Source organism: Seriola dumerili, unplaced genomic scaffold (assembly GCF_002260705.1).
Source record: "Seriola dumerili isolate Sdu_G_001 unplaced genomic scaffold, Sdu_1.0 BDQW01000017.1, whole genome shotgun sequence".
NCBI classification, from domain to species: domain Eukaryota; kingdom Metazoa; phylum Chordata; class Actinopteri; order Carangiformes; family Carangidae; genus Seriola; species Seriola dumerili.
The window spans coordinates 4,715,981-4,735,789 of record NW_019174272.1 but is presented as its reverse complement, the minus strand read 5'-3'; the positions used below and the strand labels follow the sequence as shown (position 1 = coordinate 4,735,789).

The 19,809-nt window shown below is 41.5% G+C and overlaps 1 protein-coding gene across 2 annotated transcripts in view; it reads left to right on the top strand.

Annotated features, from left to right (window-relative positions):
• Positions 1–637: 637 nt before the first annotated feature.
• Positions 638–19,809, top strand: part of adgra2 (adhesion G protein-coupled receptor A2) — a 38,808-nt gene continuing 19,636 nt past the window's right edge. For both annotated transcript variants that reach the window (XM_022756495.1, XM_022756487.1), the window contains exons 1-2: positions 638–1,662; positions 18,854–18,925. In XM_022756495.1, the coding sequence (XP_022612216.1) occupies positions 1,361–1,662; positions 18,854–18,925 (374 nt within the window). In that variant the 5' untranslated portion in view covers positions 638–1,360. The remainder of the gene's footprint in view (positions 1,663–18,853; positions 18,926–19,809) is intronic.

Genomic DNA, 19,809 nt, shown 5'->3' with positions numbered 1-19,809 from the left:
TGAAATCAAGACCTTCCTGTCTTCTACAACGTGGATGGAAACAGCCAATTCAAATCAAAAAGCAGCAAAACAACAGCAATATGGCACCCAGCGAATTTATATGCCATAAACTCTCCCATCATTTCATCAAATAGGCTCTTCTCTCTCACCGCAGTTATTACTGTTATCTTATTCATTAATGTTTGTCCTTTTATGACATTATAGGGTTTTGATCTTGTTTCTTAGTTCATTTCACCTGCAATGTGATGACTTAAAAAAAATAAAAAAACTGTCAGCAATCATATATAAATAGGTTGTACTTACAGAATTTGGGCTATCATTAACTTTTCTATATAGGCCAGGGATATGATGATCAGCTGACCTTACAAAACCAATATAAATCAAACACAAAAAGAAAATCAAATGATTTAGAAAAAAAAAACAAAACAAAAAAAAACACGTTGAGTTGAGTTGATCACTGGACTGTGTGATGACGTTTGATGTAGGTGTGTGCAGTAAGTTTCAGGTGGGTGAAACCGTTGAGTCACACGTGAAAGCTGCTCTCTGTGTGCCTGGGCTGGATGCGCTAGGACCGCGGGGACCAGAGCGCAGACGGAGACAGGAATGGGCGCACTTGGGGTTGTAACGGAGTGAGTTTGAGTGTGACAGAGGCAAGCAGGCAAAACCGCTAGATTTTCGGAATTACACAGGAGCCGATCAAGACCAGCTCACTTTTTGACCGAATTAATAGCCTGTAGTTATTTTTTTTTCCCCTCCTGTTTCATTAGCCTAAAAATTGCGTTTGAGATCCAGTCTACAGAGACCTCCGGGATCCGGGGAAACACTGAGGAAAACTTTTAAAAGCAGCGAGACAACTGACAAAAGATTGAGAATATACTTTTTTTCTTTACTTATATAAAAAAAAAATGACAGTGTGGCTCTGACTGTGACCGGTCAGTGAATTCCATCAACCCCTGGATTAATTTTTAGAGGGCGAGATAACGGTAATCTGGACATTCCCAGGCATCCCTAAAAGTGATGTAAATCTCTTCTGAGGTCTTTAATACGACCACCGACCCCTACAGACAGAGTACTGAGCCTGTCTGAAGGTGTTGAAGACGTTTGGATGGACTCACACATCCTTTGGATTAATTAACTATTTGGACCAACGGGAGTTGTGCGCCCGGGCTGCCATGACATAATGAGACACTTGGAAAATCAACGGTGCTGAATATTTTTGGAATGACCGGATAATGTGTTTTCATTACTGAGTGGAGACTCTTCGAGTTCAGGCCTGCTATTCATTCAAAACTTGAAAGATAATTCTGTTTCTTCTCGCGCTCCCTCGCACCCTCTGAGAGCTTCATGGTGGAGATATGGGATGACTGGAGGCGGGGGTGCAGCTGAGGTGAGATCCAGCCGAAGGACAATGTTTGCGCCCGGCGTTGGCATCCCTCTGCTGCCGGGGCGTCTGGTACTGATGCTGCTCCTGCTGTCCGCCTCCGAGCCGAGGCTCTCACAGGCTTGTCCCGGGCTGCTCGCCTCCACCAGCGGCTGCAGCTGCACGGACGAGCGGGCCAAAACGCACGGCGTCCAGGCATTGGGCAGAAGGGTCAGCTGCAGCAAGGAGGAGCTGAGTGAACCTCCGGATCCCGGCCTACTCCCTAACAGGACAGTCACTCTGTGAGTCTGACAAGTTTACTGTAACCTCTCAACTAATGACTTATCACTAGGCTATGATCATCCTAATGCGGCCTACTGTAGCCTGTTCCTGTGGAGATCACATGGTGACCTTAAATATGGTGTCATGTATGTCACTTGAGTTTTCCCTTAATAACCTTCAAAAGATATTTGAAAGAAAATGTATTAACCACTCATGCTCCACTATAAGCTGACACAGCTGTTGCCACAGTTACAACCAATGTGATTTGTAATTAGCTGAGGATCCACTGTGTTCCCATGTCATATAGGTTTTAATTGGTAATTGTCCATTTATAATGATGTAATTCACATAAAAAATACATAGTATGAGAAACCCAATAGCTTCACACAAGAGTTCAGTATTCTGATCAGGTCCACACCCCTACAACTCTGACCCCATGACCTTAGTTTTAACTGTATTGGGGACTTGTTGCAGTAATAAGGCTTGTTAGGTCAGAAGTTTACATCTTGATCTAGTTTAACTCTGTAGTGGTGGGCTGAGCAGTCGCCTCTCTGTAAAGCATTAGGAAGATCAGAGAGAGGGCAGACTGACTGTAGCCATCATCATGGCCCAGCCTCTTTGACACAACTCTGTCACTTTAAATTTGACTCTGACCCAGTCAGGCTCTCAGAGTTCAGCCCACTCTTTCTTCCTCCAACACCACCACCACCACCACCCTGTGCACATGGTCCAGCTGACTTGGCCTTGCAAAACTGCTATAAACAGGAACACATCTTGAGTATTTTATGTCAGACTCAGTGCTTTACTGTTGGGCTGGCGCCTACTTTTAATATTTCAACATCCTGTCTCACAATCACCTTCTGGTGAGGAAAACACCATTTGGTGAGAACTAAACAGCAATGATCTGATTCAGCAATGATTTTGGGCCTGTTCAGTTTGATATTTTTTAATTAAGAAGCAATTATTTGTGAGGTCTCTATGGACAAAACTTGAAAGAGCCACATCATGGGCCAAAATACACTATCTTCCATGATGGATGCGCTACCAATGTATCAGTGATACATTTCTGGGTGTTTTTGCTCAATTGTAATGCAGCATTTTTCTTCACAGCTGCTCAGACTTTCTGAAGACATTGCTCATTCCCACAGTATGTTACTCTGTCTGTACTCTGACCTAGTGGGAAAAATGCTAGCTGCATATGGGCACAGTAAAAAAAACAAAAAAAAAAACATGTTCAACTGCCTCATTGCAGCAAACATACGAGGTAAAATAAGGGGATTTATGCCCCAGGAGAGATAAAGCCAGCCAACAGTCCATTTATAGGGCCTTATGTTGGTTGCTTAATAAAGGCAGGATAAACATCTGGGGAACACATTGCTAGAAAACCAGAGGAAAAAATGGTTTGGGTGGCAGTGGTCGAGGTGATTGAAGATAATCATCCATCCCCGCACCTACTAATTTTGGTTGAGTTGTTTTTGTACAGATGTTTAGCATTCTGTGACACTTTTATGAGGCTCTGAACGGGGAGCAAACAATTCCACCCCGTAATCCGCCATTTTCTTTACCTTGTCCCGAGAACTCTGGTGTCTGGAAAGTTCATTTTCCTGAAGATTTTGTGGGTTCCTCAAGCGCCCGTGCTCCCATCGTTGCTCACGACATTAGCTCCAGATGTGGAATGTGAGAAGTTGTGTTGATACTCGTGTTATTCCTGACATTCCTCAGTCTGCTCAGAGACTGCAGACAGTATCCCAGGTGCAGCAGGGGAGCTTTCTCCGAGGCCTTCAGCACCTTGGTCCCTCCCCACAATCGAACGGCCTGACAGCCAGCACCGCTGCCCTCTCTCCTGGGGCAGTCTGGAGGAATGCTCTCCTCCATGCTGAGCAAGGCTGGAGGACACCAGGCCCAGAGCTTCCGGGGCCGAGCACTACGTGTAATGCACAACAGCTGGCCCCTGTGAACATTCCAGCTGAGGCCCCTCAGCCTCATGGGAAATCCCAATGGGGATTTGTTTATTAAAACTATTAGTTGGCTGTTTGTTGTTCCTGCCAGCCATAAAGGGGCAACCATTCGCCCCAATATTCTCACCTCCTTCTTTGGTTTCTTAATGCCTCTGCTGCACTTTGATTACATTGCTGTGTGTCAGCGTATACACCATTGCTATCACGCGCTCACACTAACCACTGGTTTCATGATTCATTATGCTAGCCTCAGCTTTCTTCCAGTCATCTGTCCCACTTTCCCTCTTTTTCTTTATCTCCAGCTCCCCATTTCTCTCCCCTTCCCATCCCCTCTATCATGAGTTCATCCACACGCAGTAACTCTCAACCTAAATATTTAGTCGTCTTGGTAGGAAACTGCCATGTCCAAACTCCTTCCAGATGTGAGCCTGTGCAGGCTTGTGTTTAGGCCTAATTATGCACGGCTGCAAAGGAGCTGGATCACTAGGAGAGGAAGAGGAGCGGAAGGGTAGAGAGGGGAAAATAGATAAGAGTGCGAAAAAGAAAAGCGCCGTTGTTGAGGAGAAAGTAGGAAGAAATGACGGAAGTTGAAAAGCGGCTGAAGTGAAGGAGAAAGCTGAACACGAGGAGTAGAAGAAGTGGGAAGAGGGAACCGAGAGGGGAACAAAAAAAAAAAAAAAAAGGAGAGCAGAGCAAGAGTGAGGATGGAGGAGGGAGAGGAGAAGCTTGGCAGGCGGTTCAGAGGGATGTGCCCCTGGAGACTGAAAACTCCCCTGCCCCTGACTAACAGATCTTCGACACTGGGGTGAGAGGGAGGAGGAGGAGGAGGCAAGGCTCCTCAGTGTAGCAACATAGCTTCACTTCCAAAGCATTGCTCCATGTCTCTGTTATTATTAGTCTTTTGAAAGAGTGTGAAAGAGGAACTTATTTTGGTTATTAAAAAAATCTGTGCCTGTGGATGGATACATATCATGCACATTCAGGCTATAGCCTTTAAACACACAGAGCAATAACTCCTTCCTCAGCACTGTGTGGCGGCAGCTGTGCCTGTTTTAATGTTTTAATGGATAACAGACAAATGAAGAGAAAGTACAGTGGCAGTGTATGTGTGAATGTGCTGGTGCTTCATTGCTTGTGGTTTTTACCCAAGTCAAAACCATACTCCTCCCTTGGCGTATTTTGTTGTCATCGTTGTCAGTGACTGATGGCTTTGGCTCAGTGGGTGCCAGCCTGAATGAGTGGGCACACATGCTCAGGGTGCAGGGTCAGCAGGCCCGACTTTGGCCTGATGCCCCCTCACCCCTTCACCTAAGACAGCTGCAAGACAGTTGCTCCCTGCATGTTTGCACTTGAGCCCAGTATGTTGCTGGCTGGTAGTTGGGGGTTAAGATAAAAATATTCCAACTAAGGCGGTAATATTTTTATGAGTAAGGGTATTTCTTTGTAAATGAACAGTTGTAAAAGTTCCAGTTTATACTGGGGAGGGGTGTTGATGTTGTTGAATAAAGGCCTGATCTTAGTATTAGCTTGCTGTTTAAAGTTAATACAACTATTCGCTTTCTTCCTTATAGTCAGATGAGAAGTTTGATACCACATTCATGTCTGCTCACTAGCGCTGAAGCTGCAGCTAGCAGCCAATTAACTTAGCTTAGCATAAAGACTGGAAAACAGGGGGAAACAGTTAGCCAACTCTGTCCTAAACTGATAAAAGCCAGCCAGTTCCTCTAAAGCTCACTAGTTAGCACATTACATCTCCTGAATATTTAATTCATGACTTCTGGAGGTGCTGTTAAACAGATTTGTTACCTTCAGACAGAGCCAGGCCCCCTGTTTCCCCCACTTTTCAGTCTTTATACTAAGCTAAGCTAACCGGCTCCTGGCTGTGGCTTTATAGTTACCAGACGAGTGAGTGCGACCCAGCAAAGTTTAACCAGTCTGCCACTGGAAAGGTTTGGAGGTTGAATGTACTTATTTAACAGCAGCATCTGATGTAAAGGACAGCCTTGTTTTTAGACATAACCCAACATTTGTCTGGTTTCTCTGATTCATTTTTAGGTCCATTTAGCCAACCATCAGTCTGTTATCATTTACTGCATCTGAAGACTCTTCTGTGTCTCTGTTTACTCAAGGCCAACTCACCTCAACAGTATCATCGCCTGGCTACAGTATGAATCTGCGTTTGCCTTTAATCACCATTTTATCTTCTGAGTCACATCGTCGGTCTCTCACTTGTGGCCCATGTGTGGATAAATACCGAAGGGCCAGCAGATGTTTTGGTGGTTTATGTTGGGTCTGTGAATCAGTATGTGCTGAGACGGGAGTGTGTCGATGAAACGTCCCAAACAGTCATCTTATCAGCAGGGAGAATTCCAATAGCTGGGTGAGCACAGGACCCCAGGCATTCCTGCAGCGATAGGGTTTATTTATGTGGGGAAAGGTGTTGAGAGGAGGGGGAGTGGGCTCTCCTCCGCACATGTTAGGTGGGGCAATGGTCAGCAATAAATCAAAACAGCAAACAAAGGCCTGACACTGGATACTCCGGGCTTCACACTCAGCCGCAGCACCTGCCAATGCCACACAAGCCTCGGATTTTATTGTGCCCTCGCCGGTCAAAGTAACATGATCAGAGCGGGACATCTGCACATGCTCACTGTGCTATACTCTAGCTCCCCGCCTGTTTGAACGATGAATGTGCATTTCACTTATCACCTCGTTGTGTTTGTTGATTAAAAGGCTGCGATATTTCAAAACTTGGCAAAACATAGAGATGTGTTGTCATAGTAATCTCATATCCCCAAGTGGCTTTTTGTTATTTTAGTTTTTCTTTTCACGCCGCTCTCTTCTTATCTTACTCCAAAAATGCTTGACTTTGGCTTTTCTTTGCCAGTGCTAACTTCCCCTCTCCCTGTGTCTGACCACAGCAACCCCCAAAGTTCCTGCTCTGGGTCGACAACACATGGATACAGATGGAGATAATTGGTGTCTATAGTGGGAACGCCTGTGGCTTCAGTTTGTGTGCTGTCTGTTGGTTTTTCTGATATGCTTACGCTACAACTGACTCATGTAATCTGAGTTCTTAAATTGTAAATTTTAAGTTACTGTTTGATGACTCTTGGTTAAACAGATTTACTCCAGTATTCATCTACGATAATACATATACTGTATCTATTAGTATGAATGATAGGATGTCTAATCATTTAAACGAGGATGCTGAGCAGACTGATCTAAGCTCAACAGGCAAACTGTACTGATGACGAATTACCAGTCCTCTTTTGATATTACTTTGGATCTTGGTCCAACTATTGAAATATAATGCAACATTTCTTTCAGCAATTAAACAATTAATCTGTCAACATACAAAAAACTATAACTCCCATGAAAATTTACCAGCAGGAACTCTGGAGGCTGCTGTGATCGGGTACTGAAAGTAGTTTTACATACGTATTTTTCCAATTTAGTATCTGCTGTCTTAAAATGTCTACACTGTCCTTGAAAGCTGTGATTATGAGAACCTAGACCCTAGTCGTGATGTTTAACCTGTGATGGTCTAGGGCTTATGGGAAATGGTGTTTATTAAATGCAGCTAAAAAGAGACATATTGAGTAAACAATGATATAAGATAGTATACCATCCTTTGAGACATGTGGAGTGAGCTACAGAACATAATGTTGAGTAAGGTTATGTTTCAATAGTAAATGGGATTTTGAATGAGAAACTCTGGTATTTGGAACAGAACCCAGGAGCTTTGGTTTCACTTTGGCTCTCTGTTGGATATAGTTTGACACTTGATTTGAAATATGCTTTATTTGCTTTTTGGCCAAGAGTTGGATGAGAAGATCAATACTCTAAATCTGTCAGTTAAAATGACACATGAGCCAGGAGACAGTTAGCTTAACTTAGCTTTTACATTTTGGTCAGTGTACTTGTTAGAATAACAGATGTAACATGTTAATAAGTGAAATTTAGAGGTGCTGATAGATGTAGTTTTATCTTTGGGCAGAGACAGGCTAGCTGTCTCCCCCTGTTTCCAGTCTTTGTGCTAATCTTAAAGTTTGCTGCTTGTATCTTTGTACTTTACAGATAGAAATGAGAGTGGTATCAACCTTCCAACCTACCTCTCAGCAAAACATTGAATTTCCCAAACTTTCCCAAAGCTATACCTTTAAGTCTAGATATATGAGGATCATAGGTCATGCAGGGACAAATAAATGAATCTCAGACTTTTTCTCTCTAATGCAAAGGTACTCACATATCAAATTTTAGTACTTAGTTTATAGAGTATGCTGTTAATGTGAACCACAAGATATTAAAAATCTGTCACTACAGTTTTTTTTATCCATTGCTCCCTTTGTCTCACAGCCCCAGTCAAAGGGACAGAGCCAGTTGTGAAATAAAGCCATAAGCTTTTATTAAAATCTTTGGTGATGGATTCAGCAGATGTTTAAAGATACAGCAAACAATCCCATACGCAAATTTAATATATGTACATTTATTGAATGTCCATGTATGACATATATATATATACATCTAAAAAATAAAAAAGCACATATGTAAAAAATTATATGTAAAACCTTTTAGAAATTGGAACTATTTCATATATTGAAATTTATGTCTAGCCCATACAAATGTTTATGTGTGTATGCTTGTATTGTAGATATATGTTATGCAAAGCCTGTTAGTTTACTGTATGTTTATATTATAAACAGTAGGGTCCAAAAATCTGAGACCACTTTCCCAATATAGGAAGATAGATGTCTTTAAAATGAATGAGAAATTAATGATAAAAATATATATGCTCTTACATATATATAAATTTTATATGTATGTCATTTTGATAAACCTGTGTATATAAAGCAAATATAATTCATTACAGATATGGTCTCAACATATTATACCATATAAAAATCTATTATATAGATATTTTTAATATATGCACATATACAAATTTTATAATGCGTATTTCATATATGTTATATCACATATATATCCTCATATATCCAAAGGATATATATATATATATATATATATGTATATATCCCCTTATAGGCCACATATATGTGTACATCACTCTTATATAGGGACATATATGTCATATATTACATTTCTGTATGTTTGGAATTGTTTGTTGTATTGTTTGGAAAGCATGTTGGTCAACCATATTTTTATAACACATGGCTTCTGATTGTTAAATAATTGCTAAGTGAATCCTGATGTCACTGGACTGGTAGATGTGTAGTAATTAAGATTGGAGCGACATGACTCTGATTCTCAAAATGCTGCAGTCACACAGAGAGGAAAAAACAAACTACAAGACAAAAACACAACCTTCTCACAGATGCTTCTAAAGCTACCGTGAGAGTATCTGGAGCAGAAACATTTTAGTCAACTCTTTGTAAAAGCAGCCTGATTTACCAGCACTCTTTGCTCAGGAGCAGAAAACAGAGGCTGGTTATGAGACAGAACAATGAGACAATGTTAGCCAGGCATACACCACATTCCACTCACTGTCTCAAAAGGCTAAATTCACTAAATTGCCTCATTAAAAGTGTAAAAACACTTTAGACAGTGATTAAACTGACTATTGTGTTCCTGCTCTGCAGCCATAAACGTTCCAGTTTGGTTTGTCTTGACTTGTCTTTGACTCTAAATATTGCAATAATTTATTGCGACTTTACAGTAAGGCGGTGGTATTTCAACTTGTGCTCCCTGGCTGTTAATATTCATAGCAGCTACTTGTTTGTCTTAAAAGTTCACTGGTTGTCCAGCTCCAGTAAATTGTGTGTAGACGGCACAAGAAACACACTTCATGGACGGTTCCTGTTAGCAAAACTGGATGAATTGTCTAATAAGACTAACTCCAAGTGGGGGACCTTCCTCTCTAAAGTGTGTATTGTGTTTGTGTGTGAGTCTGTTTGCCTGTGCACACACATATGGGAAGGGCGTGCGTGGCCACAGCTCTCAAAATAGGTTTTAGTCCTCCCCTCTCTAATTAGAGACATTTCAAAAACCCAGATTTTAATTTTAGACTAGTAGCTTTTGGACCACTTATGCACAAACACACACACACATGCACACACTGAGTTAAACATACACACTTTCCGTATAAATAAATCTGATAGGTCACACACTTGTGCATCTAAATCTGCACACACACACACACACACACACACACACATAGCCACAAACCACAAAACCACAAAGCCTTACTCCCAGCCTGGTAACCCAAGCACAATGCAGTATACTCTATAATAAGTGGTTGCACATATCAAATGCAGGAGCACACTCCCCATATCTAGCCTCAAGGCAGGAAAGTATGATAATAAAGCTAAGTACTGCAAGATTCTCTACATACTATAAATCATCTAACTCATATTTTGTCTCTTTAACATGTATGAGAAGAATCTGTTCCACTCCTTCACGTGGCCTCTCTCGCCCTCCTCTCCCTGTTTGATGATGGAATTACTCAATCAGGGGTCGCAAAATGATTTCACGAAAAATATTTTGCATGCAATTACATGGATGCTCCTTTCCATGACAGGCGGTAAATGGGGCTTGTAGCTTGGCAGCGTTCCCCGGTTGCTGCTCCGAGCCCTCTGGTGGGTCAGGCACAATGGGCACATTCACATCTTGACATGCATTTGCTGCTAAAGTGCCTGTTGTGCTCAAGGGCATTTAGTCTCTCTGTTCGATTCAGTGCCGTGACAAGCTCAGGGTGCAAGGGGCTCCTGGGACCGCTGGCTTAGGTGGCTCTCTGTCTTTTTTTTACAACGAAAGGGTTAAGCTATTTGGACGGACCCAGCCGCTGAACAGTCTGGAGGCCTCTTATAAAGTACTTATTGTAACAAAGATGACACAGCCACCTCCCAGTCTGAGAGATCTCTCTGCTTATGCTCTCTTTCATTTGTCCTCCCTCAACCTCCCTCTTCTTGTTTCTGTCTGTTAGCAGGAGGGAGCCATGAGAGACTATAGGGTTGGGTTCAGCTGATGCAGGATTTTTGTAAACCCAACACAAATATTGTCAGCTGTCAACAATCATGAATGAGCTAACAGTCGCTGTAAATCTCACTCAACTGGATCATTTTCATACCATAAAATGAATGATAATAATTATAATTCTCTCTAGATTAAGATTGTGCCACGCACAGCCAGCACAGTAGCAAATCTATAAATCTACGATCCAGCTATAATCAAACCATGTGCACCGTACTCATTATATTGGGGTTGTGTGACGCAGACTGACAAATATGAAATTTTTACAGTTTTTTTTTTTTTTTTCCACAGCCCACATACACATTTCCTGAAATGACAATTTACTTTACCAAAGCTATAAACACAAAAAAAAGCCACTCTAAGGCTGGCCAAACCTCAGACATCAGAGACAGAATTAAACACTTTATTCAAAACATGTTATCTTCCATCTAAATGAAACTACAGATTACTTCTTGCCCTTGGATGACATACAGAAGCTGACAATAACAGAAACAACTCTGAAATAAGTGAAAAATTACTAGAATGAACCAGGACACTCTCAGACAATCTTTTCACATTTAACAACTTGCCATATTCATTTTATAATTCTGGAAGTGTGCAAATCTACTGTTTGGTTTTGGCTTATTGACAACATAATAAACAAACAAAAATGATTCAGTCTTTGACTTATTTCCATTGTTGTCCTTGGTGATTACACAGTCCATCAATTTTTATCAAGAGACAGGCAGTTATTAGTAGCAGAGCAGAAAAGTTGAGGAAACTGATAATACAGTGTAATTTTACTACTTAAAAATTTAATTTATCACAATTCATAATTGCTTTTATTTTTAGTGTTTAATTTGCATCTTAATGTTTTTTGTCCTCACTTGGAAATCTGTTGTGCATGTGCAGGCTGAAGTCCTTTTAGCTGCTTCAGTTTCACAATCCTGGTAATGTGCATGCTGCCTCACTCTCATACTGTCATGACGTACTGAGACACTTTAATAGAACCAGTAATGTTATTAGTAACATCTGTGTTTAAGCTGTTATGAGTCTGAAGGGCTGTTTGTGAGAAAACAGGTGAATAATGTACCTTAATGAGCAGAATGTGTTTCTGTAGTGATTGTGAAAACTTGCAATAGAGGGTATGCACCATACCAGCTGTATGTACCAGTGACACACACACACACACACACACACACATGCACGCACGCACAAATACACACATCATGTGACATGTCATGACCCAGAATTCTCGGCCACTAATGAAGGTCCACACCAATTACTGCCGCAAGTTTGTCGCCACGGGAGCCCCAGCTCAGCAAGTGGTTGTGTGTATTCTACTGTATGCGTGCGTGTAAATGCACACAAGTGTCTTCATCATTGAAACCTTCTCAAGGAGTTTATCTTGCACACAGTTGATCTGTCACGTATACTATTTCAGGATACATAAATGTGTTCATTTTGAAGCCAGTTTATCATCAGACATGGGTCGGCCTGAGAACTTACCTCTCGATATCTGAGCTTCCCTGATGCAACAAACACCAGCCATCAACTTGTATAACACAGGTATGATGATATTATCCCTTCTCTCTGATGTAGCCTGAGCTCATAACTGACTCTTTGATTTAGGTCGACTCTTTTTCAATCTGGTTAAACTGCAATGTAGCGTCATTCAATAACAGCTTTTGATCTATTAGACTCGGCATGTGGATGGAGAAAAGCGGCCTCAGAAAACCTGGTAACAGCCAAACAAAGTAATATAGTTTTTTAATCCATCTTTTGGTTTGACCACAATATTTTGTAGATCCACTACGTCTTTTCTCATTACTCTGAATGCTGTGTGGGATGTGTATATATGAAAAGAAACACTGCCATGTCCACTTAGTTTTCCTCTGTGAACTGCCAATATACTTGAAAAGCAACTCTGGCAAGCAAAAACTACTTAGATGGAAAGTAAAGAGGGAAAATGCAGTAAAAAAAAACAAAAAAAACACGGATGATCTTGTATAGAAAGTTCTCAGCTGTAACATACACAGATTGAAGTGCTCACACTACGCTGTGCTGTTAGTGTAAAAGTGGATAATCGTATTTCTCTCAGCAAAATTTAATTACCTCTAAGGAAAATTCCCTCAAGGCTAAATTATTATTTTTTTTATTTATATGAACTTAAGCACTGCTGTGACACAGACCAGCGTGTGCATTATCAAGTCAGCATGCTAATTAAACCAGGCTTAATTCAATAATGAAGCTCTGAGTTTCTCATTGAAAATCACTCTCATTATCTGGCTCCCATTGGTCTCCGAATTAGGACTGGATTTATGGCACGTTACCAATCTCTTTCAAAGGTTCTTGTCTTTCACCTCGCGTGTGGTCCTCGAGGGTAAAAGACCTATCCAAAGTTAAATGATGTTTACACAGTGGCCTGTTGGATTGTTTTGACTCTCTTTATTACACTGAACCTGCGCCTCTCTGTCTCTGTTGGCCTCGCAGTGCTACAACAACGCTCGGGGTGAGACAGGAGGTGGGGAGTCTGATGTAAGTGCTGTTTCAGCATCCAGGCACACTGCAGCAGCTTGAGGTGTTTTCAGGGGTGATGCTGCAGAAATACTCAGTATTCTAAATGAAACATTACTATTATTCAGAGATTGTATACAGGTAATGGGAGTGAGGAGCTTAGTCTGCAGATGAATTCTTATTAAATATAAACCCCTCCTTAAGACCCCTTTTTCTGCTTGCAAAGGTGATTTACTGTAGAGGCTTTCAACTACATAGAGCTCACTGTCTGAGTCCAGCATGCCTAAATATTTGGAAGGCAACAGAGGCCAATTGAAATCAGCATTTTTTACTCGAATGCATCTCATTCATGTTCTGGACTAAATGCCAAACCAGGATGGAGAATTTCCTGTATATGCTTCCCACTTATAAAAAAAAAAACAGAAGCTTTAAGTGTGTCTAGCACAGAGACAGAATGAAGGGTGCAAATATATTGACACCAAACTTTCAGCGGTAACTGACTGCACACAGGACATCCTGTTGTGTTTGGGTTTATGGCATTCTAGCTGCGGTTAGGACAGGAGATAGAAGGATGTGTTTTCCCTCTCTGTCCCTCTGCACCAGGTTGTGATCTGGAAAGCTGAAAGGCCTCTGTTCAGCTGCTGCTCCCTGTGTCGGTGCTGTGCGCCACACAGCCGACCGTCCCAGCTCCGCCACAGAGATGATTCCTCAGTGAAAATGATTGTTTGACAATGACCCAAAACCAAAAGCAGCTGTAGGAAAAGCATTTGACAGACAGTTTCAGTTTACAGTACACACAGGTACCCACACACACACGTGCACACACACACACACACATCGGGCCTTCCCCCAGACCTGAGGGGGTATGTAACAGTGAGACAGCCTTACAGAAGAAGGGAAGGGAAAAGCGGAAGTAAATCAGTGAGCAAATACGATTTGCGACGTGCTGTCATGCCCCTGTGTGGCCCTCAAAGGCTTTGTGGGTTTAGGAAGCAAATTGAGCAAACCAACAAAGTGAGTGGCACGGTGCAGGGAGGAGCTGCTGTGGTTTACTAGACAAGACTCTTTGTATGGCTTTTACTTTTCTACACTCCATCACGCACCAAGGAAACCCTGAGCTAACACTGCGCTATGGCACTTGATGCTGAAACAGAAAGGATTGATAGCAGCAGCCACACTTTTTATTTTACAATAATGAATCCACAAGTTTACTTTGTCAACGGTACATTTGTTTGGCTAGAGCTCTGCCAACATCTGGGTTAAGGGAATGTGAGGGATTTTTTATTCACTTTAAATGTACAGTATGTCATATTAAAAAGAGCACATTATTCCCTTGTTTGAATTTTTGTGGTAAAACACTGCAATTTTGTACCACAAAAGTTCTTAAGATATCAAATTTTCTATCCAGACTCATTTACCAGATTACCTGCAATTTTCTCAAGGTTACTGCTGGCTTGGGTATTTTTTAAGGTTTTTAATCGTTATTTGTTTCTCTCCTATTCATACCCTTTCAACAGAGACCAGAATTCAACAAAATCAGCTAAAGTCAATAATTTATGGAAAGTGTGGGCCATAAATAGTACAAAAATGCTTTTGAAATATTTGCTTATTTGAGCTATTTGAGGCAGGTTTGGGCCCAAGTGATTAATGATGGAATTGTTTGCACAAAATATTATAAACCAAAAAACAAAAAGACACAGCAAAATTTTCCATGTGCGCAGGATAATTTTTAGTCATAGATGTTGATGAGAGGTTCAGTTTTGTCACTGGTCAATAACACACTCAGTAAGCTTTTATAATTAATGTTGGTTAAGTGAAAAAATTGATTCATATGTATTCATTTTCAATTCAGACTTAGCAGTGGAAAACATAGTAGAACATGGAGTGAAGTGGTGGTATATACAGTCCATGTGCATTTTGTGTCTGACCCTGTTTAACCCCTCTGCTACATATGAGCACACTGCACAACGTAAACTGGCGTCTGTGCTTCTGTTTGACCTGGCTCCTTATGACCCCCCCCCGTTTTTTGATCTTCATGTAAATGAATTAGATGAAATGGTTAAATGGGATCCTGGAGCCTAACATGTGGCCCTGGTTTTTTTTCTTACATTGATTAGATGGATTCAATTAGCCTGTCTGATTTCTCAGAGGCCTTTGTGGTCTGAAAGAGTTAAGTGAATGAGCGATACTAAATGCAGCTCTGAGATACCATCCATGCTCTGGACTGAGTTAACACACTGTCGTGCCATGTACAATACAGCTTATTGCTCTTGAAAGCAGATTAACTCAATCTGCCATCTGATCTGTCGCTGATGTGGAGAAGAAACAAGCCACTCGTGTACAGTAAAGCGTCAGTATAGAAACAGCACTGAGCAGAAGTTAGGCCTCCTGGTAGTGTGGACTTCTATGATTAAGAAGCTACTCATCTTCTGTGCTTGTAAAGCTCTGTTAACCTTTGTATACAGCAGTGATGAAGTGATGCACTCTCATATGCCTCAGCTGTCACCTGCCTCCGGACACTGCTCTGTCTGTCTGAAGGCTGTCCAGGAAGTGCTCTCTCTCCAACCCCTGACCTCTGAAACCGGGTTCTGAATAAACAGCTAATTGGCTGGGTTTCCTGTTTAGCCTGATGGGAACGCAGACTATTTCTGTCTGTTTACAGAGTTCTGCCTCGCTCTCTTTCTCAGAGTTGTACTCTCTGCATTGTTTATGAAAGAACAATGTCCTTCTCTACAACTGTGCTCCAAACATCAGGCTTTGGGGATTATACAGTAGTGTCCAGCCTCTGCAACTCCCCTGCGTTCCTGGAAATGTGCGCCTTTTGTTGTTTGTGGGAGGGTTTCAGTTAGCTCATTTTGTGGTCTTTGTTTATTTATGAAAGTCAGCTTTCAAGTCCCAGTGTATGGAGTAGCAAGATAATTGAAATATTATGTGTTGAAATGTCTTAACCTGAGACAAATGAGGATTATTGTGATAGAATGCAACATGTGAATTTCATTTTTTTTTCTCCAAATGTACATGAACACAACGCACAGATAAACACATCTGTATAGTTTTTGAGGAGCAAACTTTGTAAATCATACTGTAATTACATGAAAGGTCATATGTTGTATAGTTCTTAAAGGTTTGAGGACATGCACGCGTAAGCACATTCAAACAACACCAAAACCAAATGTACACAGGCCTCAGACTAATAGATTTTTTCTGCATAATAAGCTTAGTCAAAAAGGAACTATCTGTATCTAAACTGTCTGTGTTGAATTAAATGGCTTGTTTCTTTGCCAGATGTGACTTTCTCCTCTCCTATCTGTATTGAATTATTCAGGCAGTTCCGGATCTTCTGTAGCTTTCATCTGGGGCCTGCATCCAGTTATAGAAGAGATACTGTGCCCAAAGTCGAGTGAGAGACCCTAAGGTCCAAGAGTCACAGGTTCAAACTCAGGCTACACCACGAGAGGACAGCTTTTGTCTAACATCTTCTCTATAAATGTCTTGACTTAATAACTTTGATTTATTTCAACAAGTCTGTGTGGATTTGTGAACATGACATGTTTGTATATTTTTTTTTCCAGTTAGAATTAAGGCTGTGATCTGAGATGACGTTAATTACGGAGGCGTTAACTTTGGGAATTAATGTGAATTTTGGGAAAGTAATTACACTGATAGCACACTTTCACGACACAACTTAAAATAGAGATGATTTTGGTGTAAATGCTAAAAAAAGTAAAGCAGTCAGAGAGGCCTTGGTTTTTGGTATTATAGTCATTATCAGTGGAGCAGTTCTCTTTTCTTGATTGCTGCCCAGTTTAAAAATACAATTCTCTGGTTTTCTAATTTTAGTAAATAATTGCAGGAAGATATTGACTGAGGTGTCCAGGATAACTGGAGCAGAAGATGAATTATTTTCCATGTTGCCTTTCCTTTTGTTTGCTTCTTGGATGGACAACCAACTTTCCTGTCTTTGGCTCGTCCTGATGTTGTGGCTGTCCGTACAGTTACTGAAGTGAAGAAGTCAGGCCAGTTTGTCCCTGTATACCAAGACTGGATGATTAAATCTGGCCATTAACTGAGTTGGAAGGCGCAGAGCTGAAGGCAGTGTTTTTATTGATGTGGCAGGAAACAGGGGGGCTGACTGCTGCTGCTGAATCTGTAAATCTCACAGACTGTTCACAGTCAGCTCCCACTTTTAAAGGCGCACACACAGCTCCACTCTCTCGATTAAGGAACACACTTAATGTCGCAAACAGCCCATTAAGCACCATGTGGTCGGGGCGAAGATGATGTGAAACTGGAGGGTGTGTTAATGATGGCGAGCTGTCGCCAGCAACAGGGCCCCTGCTGTACCCTGAGCTCCTGCTGAGCAGACCTGGGCAGGTCTGTGCATCCGCAGGGCCGGAGACATTATTGTATGAAGACCGAATCCTGTGTCCGGAAAATTATGTTCGTATACAACAAATTTGCAATATAAAAGAAGATCTTGGTCTTGGTGTAATATTGAAAAAGTCAACACTGAGTTGAAGCGTGAGGATGCATTGGGCTTTTCAATATAAGCAAAAGACTTTTCCTAACCTTTCCCAAGTGGATTAGTGGCCCACACCTAACAACACAGAACAAACCCAGGCCTCCTCTGTCAACGTTTTGTGCTTTGTAGGCACAACCATCCACCCTGACCTGCTCCATAACTTTTGTGCACTATAAGAACATCACACTTCCTGAACTGGAAAAAATGTCGGCAGTGAATGTAATCCGCACAGCAGTTTTGTTTCCTCTAAAGGTTATTTGGCAAAGTGAATTGGTATACAGTATAAATGTATTTTGTAGGACACTGGGGAGGGTCATAACAACCATCCACATGCGTCAAACACAGGTGTATGTGCTATTTTCCAAACATGTCTCCATGGGTACAGTGAGGCTTGGACGGTTGTGAAAAGGCATAAGTGAAAAAGTCATTCATACATCAGTAGGAGTGGTCTTTTTTATGTCATGTGATTTTTTTTTTTTTGACGTGTGGACACTTCCTCCTGCTTACAATCTTTATACTAAGCTAAGCTAACTGGCTGCTGGCTCTAGCTTCATACTTACTGCACAGACATGAGCATGGTATCAATCTTCTCATCTAGCTCTTGGCAAGAAAGTGAACAAGTGTATTCTGTATTTCACCCCCATATTCCTTGTATGGTGGATAAAAGTCGATGCAAAAGTCTGTCCTCACTGACTGACAATGGCAAGTCCCTCAGAGCAGAGTGATTATTGTAACTATCCATTTCCCATAATCCCCTGTCAGACAAAGCGATCTCAACCTCACATCCAGTGTGTCCTGGAACCCTCTGTCCAAGCCAAGTGATTCGCCAGTAGGGAAAGGGCTAATTAACATGGTCTGTGCCGCCATTCGTTTGATGTGGAACGACATCCTTTTGATGTAACAATGTATGCAAAATGATTATCAAGATTACAGCTTCCCTCTTAATCTTGATGTCCTATTCCATCTTGAGCATTAATTGGAAACATCTTTGGATAAAGTTTTTGCTCTTGCTTGTTTTTGCTAATCTCTCGTGCGACTGCAGCGCCGAGTGGACATTTCACCTTGGCTCTCATCCTCCCCGTATGACCCCTTCTCTTTGTGTTTGTTTAAACCTGAATTCTCCCTTAAGAGTGATGTCCATGATTATAACTTTGCATATTTGCGTAAAGCATTATAAAATATGTTTCACTTCTTCTATTCTCAGTGGGATATTTTTAACAATACTATGGGTCTTCCTTTTTGCAGGATACTGAGCCACAACAAAATTCGAGTTCTGAAAAATGGATCCTTCTATGGACTTTACACTTTGGAAAAGCTGTGAGTAGCCCATCTCTTATTATCCTTTATTATTTTTGCACTTCGACAGATCCTACAGTGTCATGTTTATTGTTCATGTGATGCATCTGGGAGCTGTTGTTTTAGCGTGCCTCAGGGCCTTGGTAGAGAAACAGACAGGGTATCAGTGAGATCTGAGCAGCTCTGTGCGCTTCTATCCAATCATGGGCTTTGTTCCAGCAGGGAGGATGATACACTCAGACTGGCTATCACAGAGTTATGTTGAAAAGTTCACATAATTACACTTCAGTGCTTCATTATCAGGTAAGCCCCACTCCAAAGGACAAGATAACGTAGATCTCTGGGAGGAGGTGCGTGTTGGCAGCTTCTCTTGCGGCTCACAGACGGTCTGGCCCTCCTTAGTAGCAGTGTAATCTCTCTCAATGGGGTGTGAGACAGTTGATAGACGAGTTAAAGTCTTGGGAGTTATGACTGCACAGCACCCTGGTGACAAACAGGAAAGGAAGCATAGTGGGAACAGAGTATCTCCTTTTTAGCCATTCTCGCTGCATGGCTCTGTCGCGCTGTTTGTTGGTTGGTTTGTCCATCACTTTGGTCCACACTCAAATATCTCAACAACTATTGGGTGGATTGCCAGGAAATGATGAGCCCTAATGTCTTTGGTGATCCCCTGACTTTTCTTCAAGCGCCACCATGAGGCTGAAATTTGGAGTTTTTAGTGAAATGTCTTGACAATTATTGGATGGACAGTAGGTACATACATTCATGGTTCCCAGGGGATGAATTACAATCAGGATGAATTTTAGTAACTTTAGTAGCCTCTTCATCTTGTGCCATTATCGGGGCAAAATTCTAATTTGTTCAGTTTTTTGGTTCATGGCAACTGTTAATTGGCTAATGTTTTA